The 13,253-nt window shown below is 40.4% G+C and overlaps 1 protein-coding gene across 5 annotated transcripts in view; it reads right to left on the bottom strand.

Annotated features, from left to right (window-relative positions):
* The window catches only part of DNAJB2 (DnaJ heat shock protein family (Hsp40) member B2), a 32,687-nt gene that overhangs the window by 9,969 nt on the left and 9,465 nt on the right, over positions 1–13,253 (bottom strand). For all 5 annotated transcript variants that reach the window (XR_011601330.1, XM_070956494.1, XM_070956486.1 and 2 more), the window contains exons 3-6: positions 13,009–13,100; positions 12,740–12,849; positions 2,925–2,978; positions 260–376 (exon numbers count right to left, since the gene is read on the bottom strand). Coding sequence is in view for 4 of the 5 variants with exons in the window: in XM_070956494.1 (XP_070812595.1) it covers positions 260–376; positions 2,925–2,978; positions 12,740–12,849; positions 13,009–13,073 (346 nt within the window). In the remaining variant the exon portion in view is untranslated. The remainder of the gene's footprint in view (positions 1–259; positions 377–2,924; positions 2,979–12,739; positions 12,850–13,008; positions 13,101–13,253) is intronic.

Below are 13,253 nucleotides of genomic sequence, written 5' to 3'. Positions count from 1 at the left end.
GTATAATGAGGACCCAGATTGTTGGGGGCAATATGCTGACTCTGTAAACCACTTAGAGAGGGCTGTAAAAGCACTGTGAAGCGGTATATAAGTCTAAGTGCTACTGTTATTGATACAGTCCCATATCTTCTTTCAGAACTGGCTATTTGTCCTCTCAGCTATGCATCAAAAGAAAATTACATCTGAGCCTTTTTCTTTTCCATTCTTCTCCCAGAGGGGAAAAAAAAACCTAGCTTGAACATTACAAATAGCCACTTACCAAAAAAGTCAGCAAATGGATCTCGCCCTCCAAAAAACTCTCGAAAGACATCATGGGCGCTACGGAAAGTGAAAGTGAATTCCGGTCCTGGATGAGCCCTGGAACCAGCAGAACCAGCTAGAAAAAGTTAAAAACAGTATTAATGTGTCTGCTTAAAAAGCAAAGAAAGAATACGACAAAGCTGTGATATGTATTGTAGGTGTACGGAAGCAAAGATGCTAAAATATTGGAAAGTTAAGAATATTACACCATGGCTCATAAGTCTGCTAGCAGTGGATTGCAGCTAGCCATTTTTGCAGGCCCAGGCAAATATTTTGTAAAAACAAGGCAAAAGTCTAATGTTGGATAAACCCATTTACAAAAAAATGGAGAGCTAATAAATCAGAGCAACCTCCTGGACATAATGAGATTTTTAGTAGTCAGACTCTACAAAGCTGGATTTGCATAAAAGTTCCCATGGTTTTGTTCCACAGCCAAAGATCTCTCTCATGTTCTCTTCCCAAGTCTCAAATTCACACACACATATTAGAAAATTGTTCTCCACCTTACTAAGTCTGTGTAGAACCACTATGAAAGGCATTTACAGATTACAGATTAACAGAGTTGGAAGGGTCATTTAGTCCAACCCCCTCGCCCAAGCAGGAGATCCTACACCATTTCTGACAAATGGCAGTCCAGTTTCTTCTTGAAAGCTTCCAGTGATGAAGCTCTCACAACTTCCGAAGGCAAGCTGTTCCATTGGTTGATTGTTCACACTGTCAGAAAATTTCTCCTTATTTCTAGGTTGAATCTCTCCTTGATCAGTTTCCATCCATTATTCCTTGTCTGGCCTTCGGGTGCCTTGGAAAGGAGCTTGACCCCTTCCTCTCTGTGGCAGCCCCTCAAATATTGGAACACTGCTATTATGTCTCCCCTGGCCCTTCTCTTCACTAGACTAGCCATGCCCAGTTCCTGTAACCGTCCTTCATATGTTTTAGTCTCGAGTCCCCTAATCATCCTGGTTGCTCTCCTCTGCACTTTTTCTAGTCTCAACATATTTTTTATAGTGTGGTGACCAACACTGTATGCAGTATTCCATGTGTGGTCTTACTAAGGTTTTATAGAGTAGTATTAGTACCTCACTTGATCTTGATTGTATCCCTCTGTTAATGCAATTTAGGATTGCATTGGCTTTTTTGGCTGCCGCTGCACACTGCTAGCTCCTATTTAACTGGTTGTCCACTAAGACTCCAAGATTCCTCTCACAGTTATCGCTATTAAGTCTGGTTTTATCCAGTCTATATGTGTACTTTTGGTTTTTCTTGCCTAAGTGTAAGACTTAACTTTTCTCAACATTGAAATTCATTGTTAGATAGGATCCAGTGTTCAAGTCTGTAAAGATCCATCTGGATCTTGAGCCTATCTTCTAGGGTATTAGCTATTCCTGCCAGTTTACTATCATCAGCAAATTTGATAAGTTCCCCTTCTATTCCCTCATCTAAGTCATTAATGAAGATATTGAAGAGTCCTGGGCCTAAAACGGAACCTTGTGGTACCCCACTGCTTACTTCCCTCTATGTAGACTTAGACCCATTAAGGTGCTCTTAATGCTGAATAATACTCATTCAGTACGGTTTGTCAGCCAGTTACGAATCCATCTAGTGGTGATGCTATCTATTCCACTTTTTTCTAGCTTACCGAAAAGTAGGTTGTGGTCTACTTTGTCGAATGCCTTATGAAGAACATAAGTATATTATGTCCACAGTATTTCGCTGGTCTACTAATTTAGTCACTATGTTGAAGAATGAAATAAGATTGGTTTGGCATGATTTGTTTTTAACAAACCCATGCTGACTGCTAGCTATTACTTTACTCGTTTCTAGATGTTGGCAAATCTGGTTTTTTATTATCTTTTCCAGTATCTTCCCAAGTGTTAGGCTGATTGGTCTGTAGTTTCCTGGATCTGTTTTTTTTTCCTTTTTTGAAAGGCGTGTTCTTGCAAGGTATATCTGTATACATAAAGCACACTTCCTTGAAGTGTTAGAACATCCGCCTCCACCAGTGCAACTGCTTTGAAGGTTTTCCCCCGTTGTCTCCACATATCTACCCATGAATAACCATTTGTCATACATCTATTATCTCTGTGTGTGTGTATACATATACACCAGAGGTGGGATTCACTTACCTTCCCTACCGGTTCGCAAATGTGAGCATGCGCACGCGCCTCCTCTGTGCACGCGCCTCCTCTGTGCATGCACACATCCTTCTGCACATGTGCAGTGCTCACGCATTACGTCCGGGTGGGTGGGCGGAGCCTCCCGCAGTCGCCGCTACAAGTTCGCCCGATCTGGACAGAACTGGCTGAATCCCACCACTGACACACACACACACACACACACACACACGTTGGGAGGAAACAGCCATCCCAGAATTGTCAGAACAACATTTGGCCACTTTCAATAAACTTCAAACAGCCATTTCAAACTTAAAACACAATCTTTTGACTTCCAAATATTCTGGACTTGAAAGATTTTGTACACTGATAGAGGCTAATGACTTCCTTCCTTCAACATTTGTTGAACTCTCATCCCATCAATCCCCACCCTTCTTGGCAGTACAGATTATTATGTTTCTTTTAATCACCCAGTTTACCTTCATCTTAGTTCAATAAAACCCCCATCCTCACCTGCACCAATGAGCCCTTCTTTGCCGTATCGGTCGTAGACTTCGCGCTTGCTCTCTGAAAGAAGAAACCACTCGAATTCATAATTACCCCTTTAGAAATGTGTTGGTCTGGAACAAGCATTTCTTCTTTTAACACGAGCATTGATCAAGCACATCAATTTCAACACAAGAAGTATTATTGAGATTAAATTGGGCTGAACTCTTGCTAAAGCCCAGATATCCATTCAAGAAATACAGGTAGTCCTCAACTTACAAGAGTTCGCTTAGTGACTGTTCGAAGTTACAATGGCAGTGAAACAAGTGATTTATGACCATTTTTCACACTTATGACCATTGCACCATCCCCATGGTCACGTGATTTACATTCAGATGCTTGACAACTGACTCACATTTATGACAGTTGCAGTGTCCAGAGGTCATGTGAACATTTGCAACCCTCTGACAAGCAAAATCAATGGGGAAGCCAGATTCACTTAAGAACCGTGTTACTAATTTAACAACAGCAGTGATTCACTTAACAAATATAGCAAGAAAAGTCGTAAAATGGGGCAAAACTCACTTGACAAATTTCTCACTTAACAACATAAATGTTGGGCTCAATTGTGGTCGTAACTTGAGGACTACCCATAGTAAAAAGCCAAGTTGTCTTAAGTAATCATGGTCTTTTCCGAAAGCGCTCAGAGAATTGATGCTGCCTTAATGTTTACATCATCTCACCCTGGAAAAAGCCAGCCTAAATTAGAACCTTGGAAATGAAACTGAGAGAAATTGGTCAAACCGAGTTTTAATCTTAAAAGAACTCAATTTAAAAATTTGTTTAAATTTTTAAACAAATTAAAAAATTTGTTTGAACAACTTGCCCCAAAGTCAAAGGTCTTCTAGAACAGCGGTTCTCAATCTGGGGGTCTCGACCCCTTTGGGGGTCGAATGGCCATTTCACAGGGGACGCCCTCTCTCGCCCCCCCTCACGCCTTCACTCACCCTCACCCTCACCCTCTGCCTCTGTTGGATCGTTGGTCGCTTACCCCGCCCATGTCACTGCGTTTTTGTATTTACCAGATGAGTTCTTATTTTTGAACTTTCAGACTTACCGTAGCTTGCCAAGTTCTTATCTCTAAGCTAACTGCACATGTCCACATTCCTTTCTTCTTCTCTAAAACTTTTCTTTGTTCTCTGGCCAAAAGAGGTAGCCGGGAAAGCTTCCAATATGTAACTGATTAGCTAGTAAGATGTTTTTACTTCTTTATAATAAAATGTGTTTATTAGAATATATCTTCGGGTTTATTTTCTTAAAGTATACTTCAAGGAAAGGTCACGATCCATTCTCTAATCAAGGTGCAATTACCCAAAAGCAGAATGGGATTAATTGCCACTCTGACACACTGGTAGCAGAGGATAATTGATTTATGGCTTTTTTCCTTGCTTGTAACTTTTGATCATGACCGTCTAGGCTAATTAGATAGATGATTGATTAGTGACTGCGGAACACTAATTAAATTAATTTCTAAAATGCCGAAAAAGAAAAAAAAGAAATACAGAACGCATTCTGCCGAAGATATAGGTATCTCTGATCTCTCTAATGAAGAAGCGAAAAGAATTTTAAAGAGGCTTTCAACTTTTCAAACACCGCTTGCTTCAGCAACCAGAATTGATGGAGGTGCTGTTGGGGGAGCTGCTCTTGAAGAAAACGTGCTGCAACTGAGGTCAGTGACATCTCCTTCTGAATATGCATGCCCTCAAACAGTCCTCCCAGAACCTTTTGAATTTGAAATGCTTGGTGCAAGGCCAAAGTTCTCACAAATGGCAGAGCATTTTTCCTCCCACGCAGCGAGAGAAACAATTTATTATCCGCCTCAAACCTCCAAGATTACCCCTAATGAGCTAGCTATAAAAAGCTATCGTGATCAAATAAAAATTTTTGAATGTGAGCTATCCCAGGCAAAAATGGCTTTATCTATGCTTGAGCTAGATAAGAGAGTCTTGTGCTTTTAAAATTCCTGAAAACACCATTTTGCCTTCTTCTTCGGAGCCAAAGACACACCCCCTGGTGGATTTTGTGTCAGGCAAAAGAGAACAGAGGGCTGTCCACACGTCACATTTGTCACATGATCATCTCTATCCTCAATTTACAAATGCCACGAATGCAGAAAAATTATCTGAGCTTCCCGAAACTAAAGGTGCAGCACCATCTGCTGGCGAAAGTAATTTACTAGAGAAAGCTGAAATGCATCACAATTTGAGAGAGCAATTACAATTATTGCAGCAGACTTTATCAGAGATGTCCTTAACTCACTCAGATATTCAGGCTGCAGTGCAACAAGTGTCTCCACAGGCTCAAACTTCAGCACCCCCTGGTGGTGCTGGTGTCCTTTTAGATGGAACACAACAACGCTTAATACAGCAAAGGCAAATGACTGCGTCTCCAGCAGGCCATGTTAATATTGCAGCTCAACAGTATTACAGGCCATGCTAATATTGCAACAGCTCCAAGCTCAAGCACAAATAGCAGCTGGAGCACAGCAGATCCCAGTGCAACAGCCTCAGCCACAAGTGCACGCACAAGTGCCTCCAGCTGTGCAACCAGGACCATTTGTTGGTCTACAACAAGCACAGCAAATACCACAAGTATTTTTACCGGCACAGCCAGCATACCAAATGCATGTTCCTCACCAGGCATTTTCTGTTGCTCCACTAGCTGGTGAGTCGAAATTAAAGATGTCAGGACAGAATTATAAGGCCTGGGTCAGTGAGATTGGATTGTTACTTCGCAGAGAAGGTACTCACTGTATGATTTTTAATCCTCCTGCTCAGCCATGGACTCCTGCAATAAGAGACTTAGAGACTAAAGCTTGCACAACATTATTGATGTCCATGGATACTGAACTGCAGGTTACTTTTCCGCCTGATGCAACAGCCCAACAAATTTGGGCCCAACTGGAAAATTGCTACAGGCCTGTTTCAATTGAATCTTCATGTTTGCTCATGTCTGAGTTCCATGGTTCGAGATTGAAACCTGGTGAACAAATTGTAGGATATTTAACCAAACTGAAAGGAATGAGAAGAGAATTGAGAGAAAGAGGCTATCTTATTGATGATATTCAAATGATCAGCATTATTATTAACTCATTGAATTATGAATGGAAAGATGCCATTACAAAGATTAACCAACTGCCCATTGCTCAACGCACAGTGGACAATGTATGCAGACTTTTAATTGAAGAAGCACTAATGCTCGCCATGCCACACTTGAGAGGACCACCCGCATCAAGAGCTCCAGCTAGGCGTCCCTTCCGAGGAAGGACCTATGTTCCAAGGATGCCAAGATGCAACATCTGTAATTGTGTGGGACATGCCACCCGGGATTGTCCCCAACGAGTTCCAGCTCCCGTCACATACCAGCCCAGAGGAACAGACTCCAGAGGCAGAGGCAGAGGCGGAAGACAAGGTCGTCATGGTCCCAGGTGTGATCCACAAGCTCCACTCGCCACATTGGCTTTAACCAATAATCCACAACCTAAACCAGAGTACGACAGACGAGTCCTGTGGACTTTGGACAGTGGTGCAGCGTTGCATGTTACTTACAGAAAGAAACTTTTTACAGAGATGCACGAACCTGAACCTGAACTACGTGAACTTTATTCTTTTTCCAATCATCCTTGTCAGGTCAAAGGAAAAGGAACTGTTTATGTTGAAGAGCTCGATGCATTCATTCCTGATGTTTATTATATACCAACAGCAACTAGTAATTTGCTTAGTCAGAGTCACTTGTCTAGAGCATTAAAGTTCCAGGTTCACCACCTTGAAAAAGCAAGTTACATAGTTAAGAATGGAGATGTTGCTGAAACCATGTTAATTGGTGGTGTTTATTACTTAAAGCCAAAGCCTAAATCGCAAACACAGGCAAGTATACAAACTCCAAAAGAGGAGAGCACAGGCCCAGAGAGAGATGTTCCAGAGAGAGATCCTGTTGCTACTCCAAAGGTTCCTAGAGCCAACAAAAAGAAAATTAAGAAACAGGTTGCTCAGAGCAAGCCTGAGGTTCCTCATAAAAATGTTAATGTTGAGAATTCACTAACTGGTAAACCTTTGTATTCCAGGTGTATCCATAAGTGGCATAGAAGATTGGGGCATGCCAGTTTCCGTGTTCTTAGGAAGATGCTGAAGTTCGCAAAAGGTTTGGATCTAAAGGGGTAAGGTGTTTTTGGATTGTGCTGTCTGCAAAAAGGCCGAATCCAAAGCAGCAGCCATTCCCAAACACGCTACACGCCTGTCAACACGCATTTTTGATTTGGTTCACACTGACATAGTTGGTCCATTTCCGCCAACACTTGGTGGTAGAAAATATTTTTTAACAATTGTTGATAATTACTCTAGATATGGATATGTATATCCTATGAAAGAAAAATCTAAGACTTTGCAGCTCTTGTTTCTACCCAACATCAAGTTCGCATCGCCAGAATCCAGAATGATCGTGGTGCTGAATTCATGTTTCAGTGTTTCCAGGACTGGATGCGTAAGAATGGAATTCTTCATCAGACGTCGGCTCCTTACACACCGGCTCACAATGGAGTCACAGAATGACGACAAGGGGTCCTGCAAACCATGATGCGTTGTCTCCTAGAAGACGCCAACCTTAGTATGCCATACTGGGGTGTAGCTATCAATTATACAAATTACATTGTCAACCATACTTGGAGCAGTTTAATAAATCAGACTCCTTTCTTCATGATGTATGGCTACAAGCCAGATCTCAAGAACCTCCATATTTTTGGTTCATACGCTATGGTGAACATTCCCTTAGCTCAAAGAAGAAAAGGAGGTCCAGCAGCAAAGAGACTGAGATTTATGGGTATTGATGACAACTCAAAGTGGAGTAAATTTATTGACTAAACATGTAATAGTGATTTCCCAATCTGCTAATTTTGAGGAAGATGTTGACTGGTCCAGGATACATTCCAATGATCCTGGAGTTTATTTTCCTAGAGATGATACTGCTGATGCTGGGCAGATTGATGATCAAGATTCCACTGGTTCTTCTCAACCTGATGTTCCGTCTTCGCAAGCCGCGGATGCTAATGCTAGCGACGAATGTGAGGACGAGGACGAAACGGAAGAAGAATGGACGACTGTTCCGAGGCGTTCCAAGAGGGCCACAAAAGGAATCCCTCCACAGCGATATTCGTGGCAACTGACAAAAACACCCTTGCCTTTGATTTGCAATGTTACACTTCCACCTGATACGTTCACACAAATCAAGCATCTTCCTGATTCAGAGCAAGACAAATGGTATGAGGCAATGCAGGTTGAAATGGACAGTCTAAAGAAACTTAAGGTGTTTAGACCTGCAAAACCTCCAGCAAACAAAAAGATCATTGGCACTCGATGGGTCTACAGAATCAAAAAGAAGCCAAATGGTGAGTCATTGTACAAGGCCAGACTTGTAGCTCAGGGTTTCGCTCAACGTTATCCTGAGGACTACACAAATACCTACTCACTGACAGTCCGAACTGAAAGTGTAAAAATTGCTTTAACCACTGCAACTATCCTTGGTTTAGAAGTTTTCCAGTTAGATGTTGACACAGCTTATCTACATGCTGACCTAGATGAAGAAATCTATGTGAGAGGTCCTCCAGGGTTCCGACAGCAAGAAGGGGATACCTGGTTTCTAAACAAAAGTCTTTATGGTCTGAAACAGTCTGGTTTAATGTGGTACTTATGTCTTACTGACAAACTAAATTCAATGGGCTTTATTAAGTCCGAAACTGATGAGTGCGTGTTCACAAAAAGATCTAACAATACATATGAGATAGTTCTTGTTTATGTTGATGATATTGTTTACATTGGTCCAAATAAGAAAATGAGTGAAATTTTTGCCAAAGCTTTGCAGAGATACTTCACATTGAAATCTTTAGGTCATATTAGCACTTATTTAGGTGTTCAGATTGACAAAACACAGAAGGGGTTTAGTCTTTCACAAGAAGATAAAATTGAACAAATTTTGCATCATTGCAACATGAAGGATGCTAACACAACAAAAACACCCATGCAAACAGATTTTCACAACTTGACACATGAAGCAAGTCCTGAGTTCGAGGATCAAACACTTTATCGTTCAGTTATTGGGTCACTGTTGTATATTAGTAGTTGGACCAGACCCGACATTGCACTTAGTGTTAATCTCTTGTCTCGACACGTAGGTAAGGCAAAACAGTTTCATTGGACATGCGTTAAGAAATTATTGAAATACCTAAAGCACACTAAACATATGAAGTTATTGTTAGAACCAACACATACTGATTATGCAGAATTATGTTGTTATGCAGATTCTGATTGGGCGAGTGATAAGAAATCACGTAAAAGTACCTCAGGTTATATGATGTTCTTAAATGGATGTCCTGTTTATTGGCAAGTGCGAAAACAGAATTTTGTTTCCTGTTCATCTACTGAAGCTGAATATGCTTGTGTTTCAGATGCATGTAATTCTCTAACATGGTTTGATGCTTTGGTCATAGATATCTGGACACGTCCGATCCGACCAATAACAGTGATGGAAGACAATGAATCGGTGGTTTATATTTCTGAATCACATTTCACAGGTTCTAGGTCCAGACACATTAATATCCATTATAGAAATATAAAAGAATTAGTGAAACAAGGTTTTGTAAAATTGCAGTATGTATCTACACATGATCAGATTGCAGACATGCTCAACAAACCGCTTCCAGCAGCTCAACACAAGTATCTGCATAAGAAGATGTGCCTTATTTGATGATGTACCTGGTATTCGCTCAACTGGCAAAAAAGGGGTTGTCACTGCGTTTTTGTATTTACCAAATGAGCTCTTATTTTTGAACTTTCAGACTTACCGTAGCTTGCCAAGTTCTTATCTCTAAGCTAACTGCGCATGTCCACATTCCTTTCTTCTTCTCTAAAACTTTTCTTTGTTCTCCGGCCAAAAGAGGTAGCTGGGAAAGCTTCCAAGATGTAACTAATTAGTTTAGTAAGATGTTTTATTTTCTTTATAACAAATAAATGAGTTTTTCTTAGAAAATATATCTTCGGGTTTATTTTCTTAAAGTATACTTCAAGGAAAGGTCACGATCCATCCTCTAATCAAGGTGCAATTACCCAAAAGCAGAATGGGATTAATTGCCACACTGACAGCCCACTCCCAATCTATTGCTGCCTCCTGAGTCCCAGCTGATGGCTAGAGGGAAAAAAACTGTTTATTGCCGCAGGGCTTCAAAGGGCCGCCCTACAGCTGATCAGTGTTAAAAGAAAACAAATGAGTAGACCGGTGCCTGCAAAAATAGAAAAAACAGCCCCTTTCAGCTTCAGCATAGGTTAATTACCATAAGTTTATTTGATCAGCCTCCCAACTCTCAGCTGATTTGCTCTCAGCTGTTTTGTGGAGGGCTCTGTTGCTAGATAGCTGCAAAGAGGTAAATTGCTGGAGCAGATTTTTTTCCCCCTAGCTATGCTGAAAAAACGAAACTGAAAGTAAAGCAGGGTCTTTGCTGCAATGTGACAAAATGAGGCAGAGAGATATTTCTTTTTCCTCACCAAGAAAGGTAGGTGCAAAACTGCAAACAATGGGAAATTTAGGGCAAAAGAGGAGGTTCAAGATATAAAACACAAAAGAAAAAAAGCTCTATTTAACTAGGGAATTGTAATAATTGAGATACTATTAATTGTATATTGTGTTGAAAGCAGAAATGGTTAAGTTGTGGTTTGGAGGAATATATGGGGGAAATTATTTGGTTTATTATTATTGGTAAATATAATTAATTGATTTGTAAGAAATCGGATTGCATGGAAATAATTGGAATATTCATGTTCATATTGATTAATATACAAAAAGATAGTTATATAACTAATTGATTTATATTAAAATGTTGAATTTGTATTAAACAACTGTATTACATAATTACATAATTAACCAATGTGAGGATGGATATAAAAATAGATGACAATGTGAAGGGGTATAATATAGAATAGAAGGGAAAAATTGAATTTGATTAAGATTAGAGATGAGGATGAAGGCTAATATTGTTTTTTTAAAAAAATAGATGAGGAATAAATATGGCAAAAAGGAAATATAGAAATTGTAAATTTAATTGAAATGACTAAACACTGTTTAAATTTGTGAACCGGCCAAATACTCTGGTCAAAGAAAATACATTGTATGTTTGTATGTGTGTTTCTAATTATTGCTATTTATTCATATTTGTTCTCTTTTATTCTTTAAAGTTTAACAATTCATTCTTTATCTTAATATCTTTATATTTGTTTGGGGTTGGTTTTTTTCCCTTTCATCTTTTTTATTGTACAGCAATCTTTCTCCTCAAACCTACCACCTCTCTCTTTTCTTTCCTTCTTACTTTCTCTTCCCCCCACCCTCTTTTTCTCCTCCCTACTTCCTCTTTCTTTCTCCTTCTCCTCCTCTCTTCCTCCCTCTCTTACCCTCACTCCTACTCTTAATTTCCCTTCCCTTCCCTCATCCCTCTCTATTGCTGTATCCTTTAATGCATATGGACTACTCAGAGGGCTGAAAAAGTTATTTTTGACTGGTCCTCGCACTTTTGACCAGTCCTCAAACTTACGACTGTCCTCACATTTTACGTTTTTGCCCTATCTTGTCACCATGGTGAAGAGAAGCAGTTGTGAAATGAGTGACACAGTTGTTAAAAATGCTACATTGGGCATAAATGATGACCAGTCATAAGTGTGAAGACTGGTCAAAAGTGCGAGGACCTGTCAGAAATCACTTTTTTCAGCCCTCTGGGTAGTCCTTTTGTGCACATGGACTACTCAGAGGGCTGAAAAAGTTATTTTTGACTGGTCCTTCCACTTTTGACCAGTCCTCGAATTTACGACTGTCCTCACATTTTACGTTTTTTGCCCTATCTTATCACCATGGTGAAGAGAAGCAGTTGTGAAATGAGTGACATGGTTGTTAAGAATGCTGCACGGGCATAAATGTGAGGATGCTCATAAGTGTGAGGATCAGTCAAAAGTGCGAGGACCTGTCAGAAATGACTTTTTTCAGCCCTCTGAGTAGTCCCTATACACATAGCCATGGCCACCCGGTCACATGACCAGCTAGCCACGCCCACCCAGTCACATGACCTCAAAGCCACGCCCACAAAATAAGCCACAATTTTTTTACTGGTAGTAAAAAAATTTAGAACCCACCCCTGGTTGGGGGTCACCACAACATGAGGAACTGTATTAAAGGGTCGCGGCATCAGGAAGGTTGAGAACCACTGTTCTAGAATATGAGCACACTTAACACGAAGGAGTAAAACAAATACCTGGACCAAGATCTCCAAGTTACTAAGGTCCCTGAACAAAAATAAGCCTCTTTAACGGCCTGCGCAGGCTTTGCAGATGCTCGCTGATATGTTATCTTCAATCAGCACTTGCATTTTTAAACAGGAACTAGAGTGTAACCACAAACCCTAACTAGTTCTTACCTCCACTTTATTATTCTGCTTATCCCTCTATAAGCAGAAAATGTAAGCCATGTTTTGATTAGCATTTGACATAATTACTGGTCAACAGTAGCAGCCTAGAAACCAGGTCCCGAATAGATAATTCTCTGTCAACCCAACTCACAGGGTTGTTGTGGGAAAAATAGGAGGAGGAAGTAAGTATGTTGGCTCCTTTGAATTATTTATAAAAACTATAAAGGCAGCATAAAAATCTAATAAATAAGTAAATAGCCCCACCTATTTGGCCAGTATCTTGGATAGAGACCAAAGCAGTCAAAATGGCTGAGGAATGAGGGGGAAAAAGCCCAAAGCAATTGCTTACTGTCAGACAGAACCTCGTAGGCCTCTGCTATCTCCTTAAACTTCTGCTCAGCATGTTCCTTGTTATCTGGGTTTTTATCTGGGTGCCATTGCAGGGCTTTCTTTCTGTACCTGTGGATAACAACACAGAGGGTAGTATATACCTGTGCGAGATCCCATTCCATGAGATTCCAGGTTATGATAGAACACGCTAGGCACAAGATTGTGAAAAGGGTTATCTTGGCACTCATGTGGGTGGTCTCTGGTAGAAATAGAAAGAATGCAACTCACGCCTTTTTTATGTCATCTGGAGAGGCATTGCGGGGCACCCCCAGCGCTTCGTAGTAATCCACCATTGTGTCCACTTATCTTAAACAGGGAAACTAGATTAGGAAAGAGAGAATACAAGGCCTTTCTTAATAGTTTGCAGTAGGATAACCTAGAGAATAACTTTCATAATTTGCAACAAGCCAAGGAGAATGAGTTATCACATTAGTGTTTTTCAGTAACACACCAAGTCAATGAAATACCTAAAA

The sequence above is a fragment of the Pituophis catenifer genome, unplaced genomic scaffold (assembly GCF_029215685.1).
Source record: "Pituophis catenifer annectens isolate HBS135680 unplaced genomic scaffold, rPitCat1.0.hap2 SCAF_1, whole genome shotgun sequence".
In the NCBI taxonomy this organism is placed as follows: Eukaryota; Metazoa; Chordata; class Lepidosauria; order Squamata; family Colubridae; genus Pituophis; species Pituophis catenifer.
Note: the sequence above shows the minus strand (reverse complement) of the source record. Positions and strands in the feature narration are given on the sequence as shown.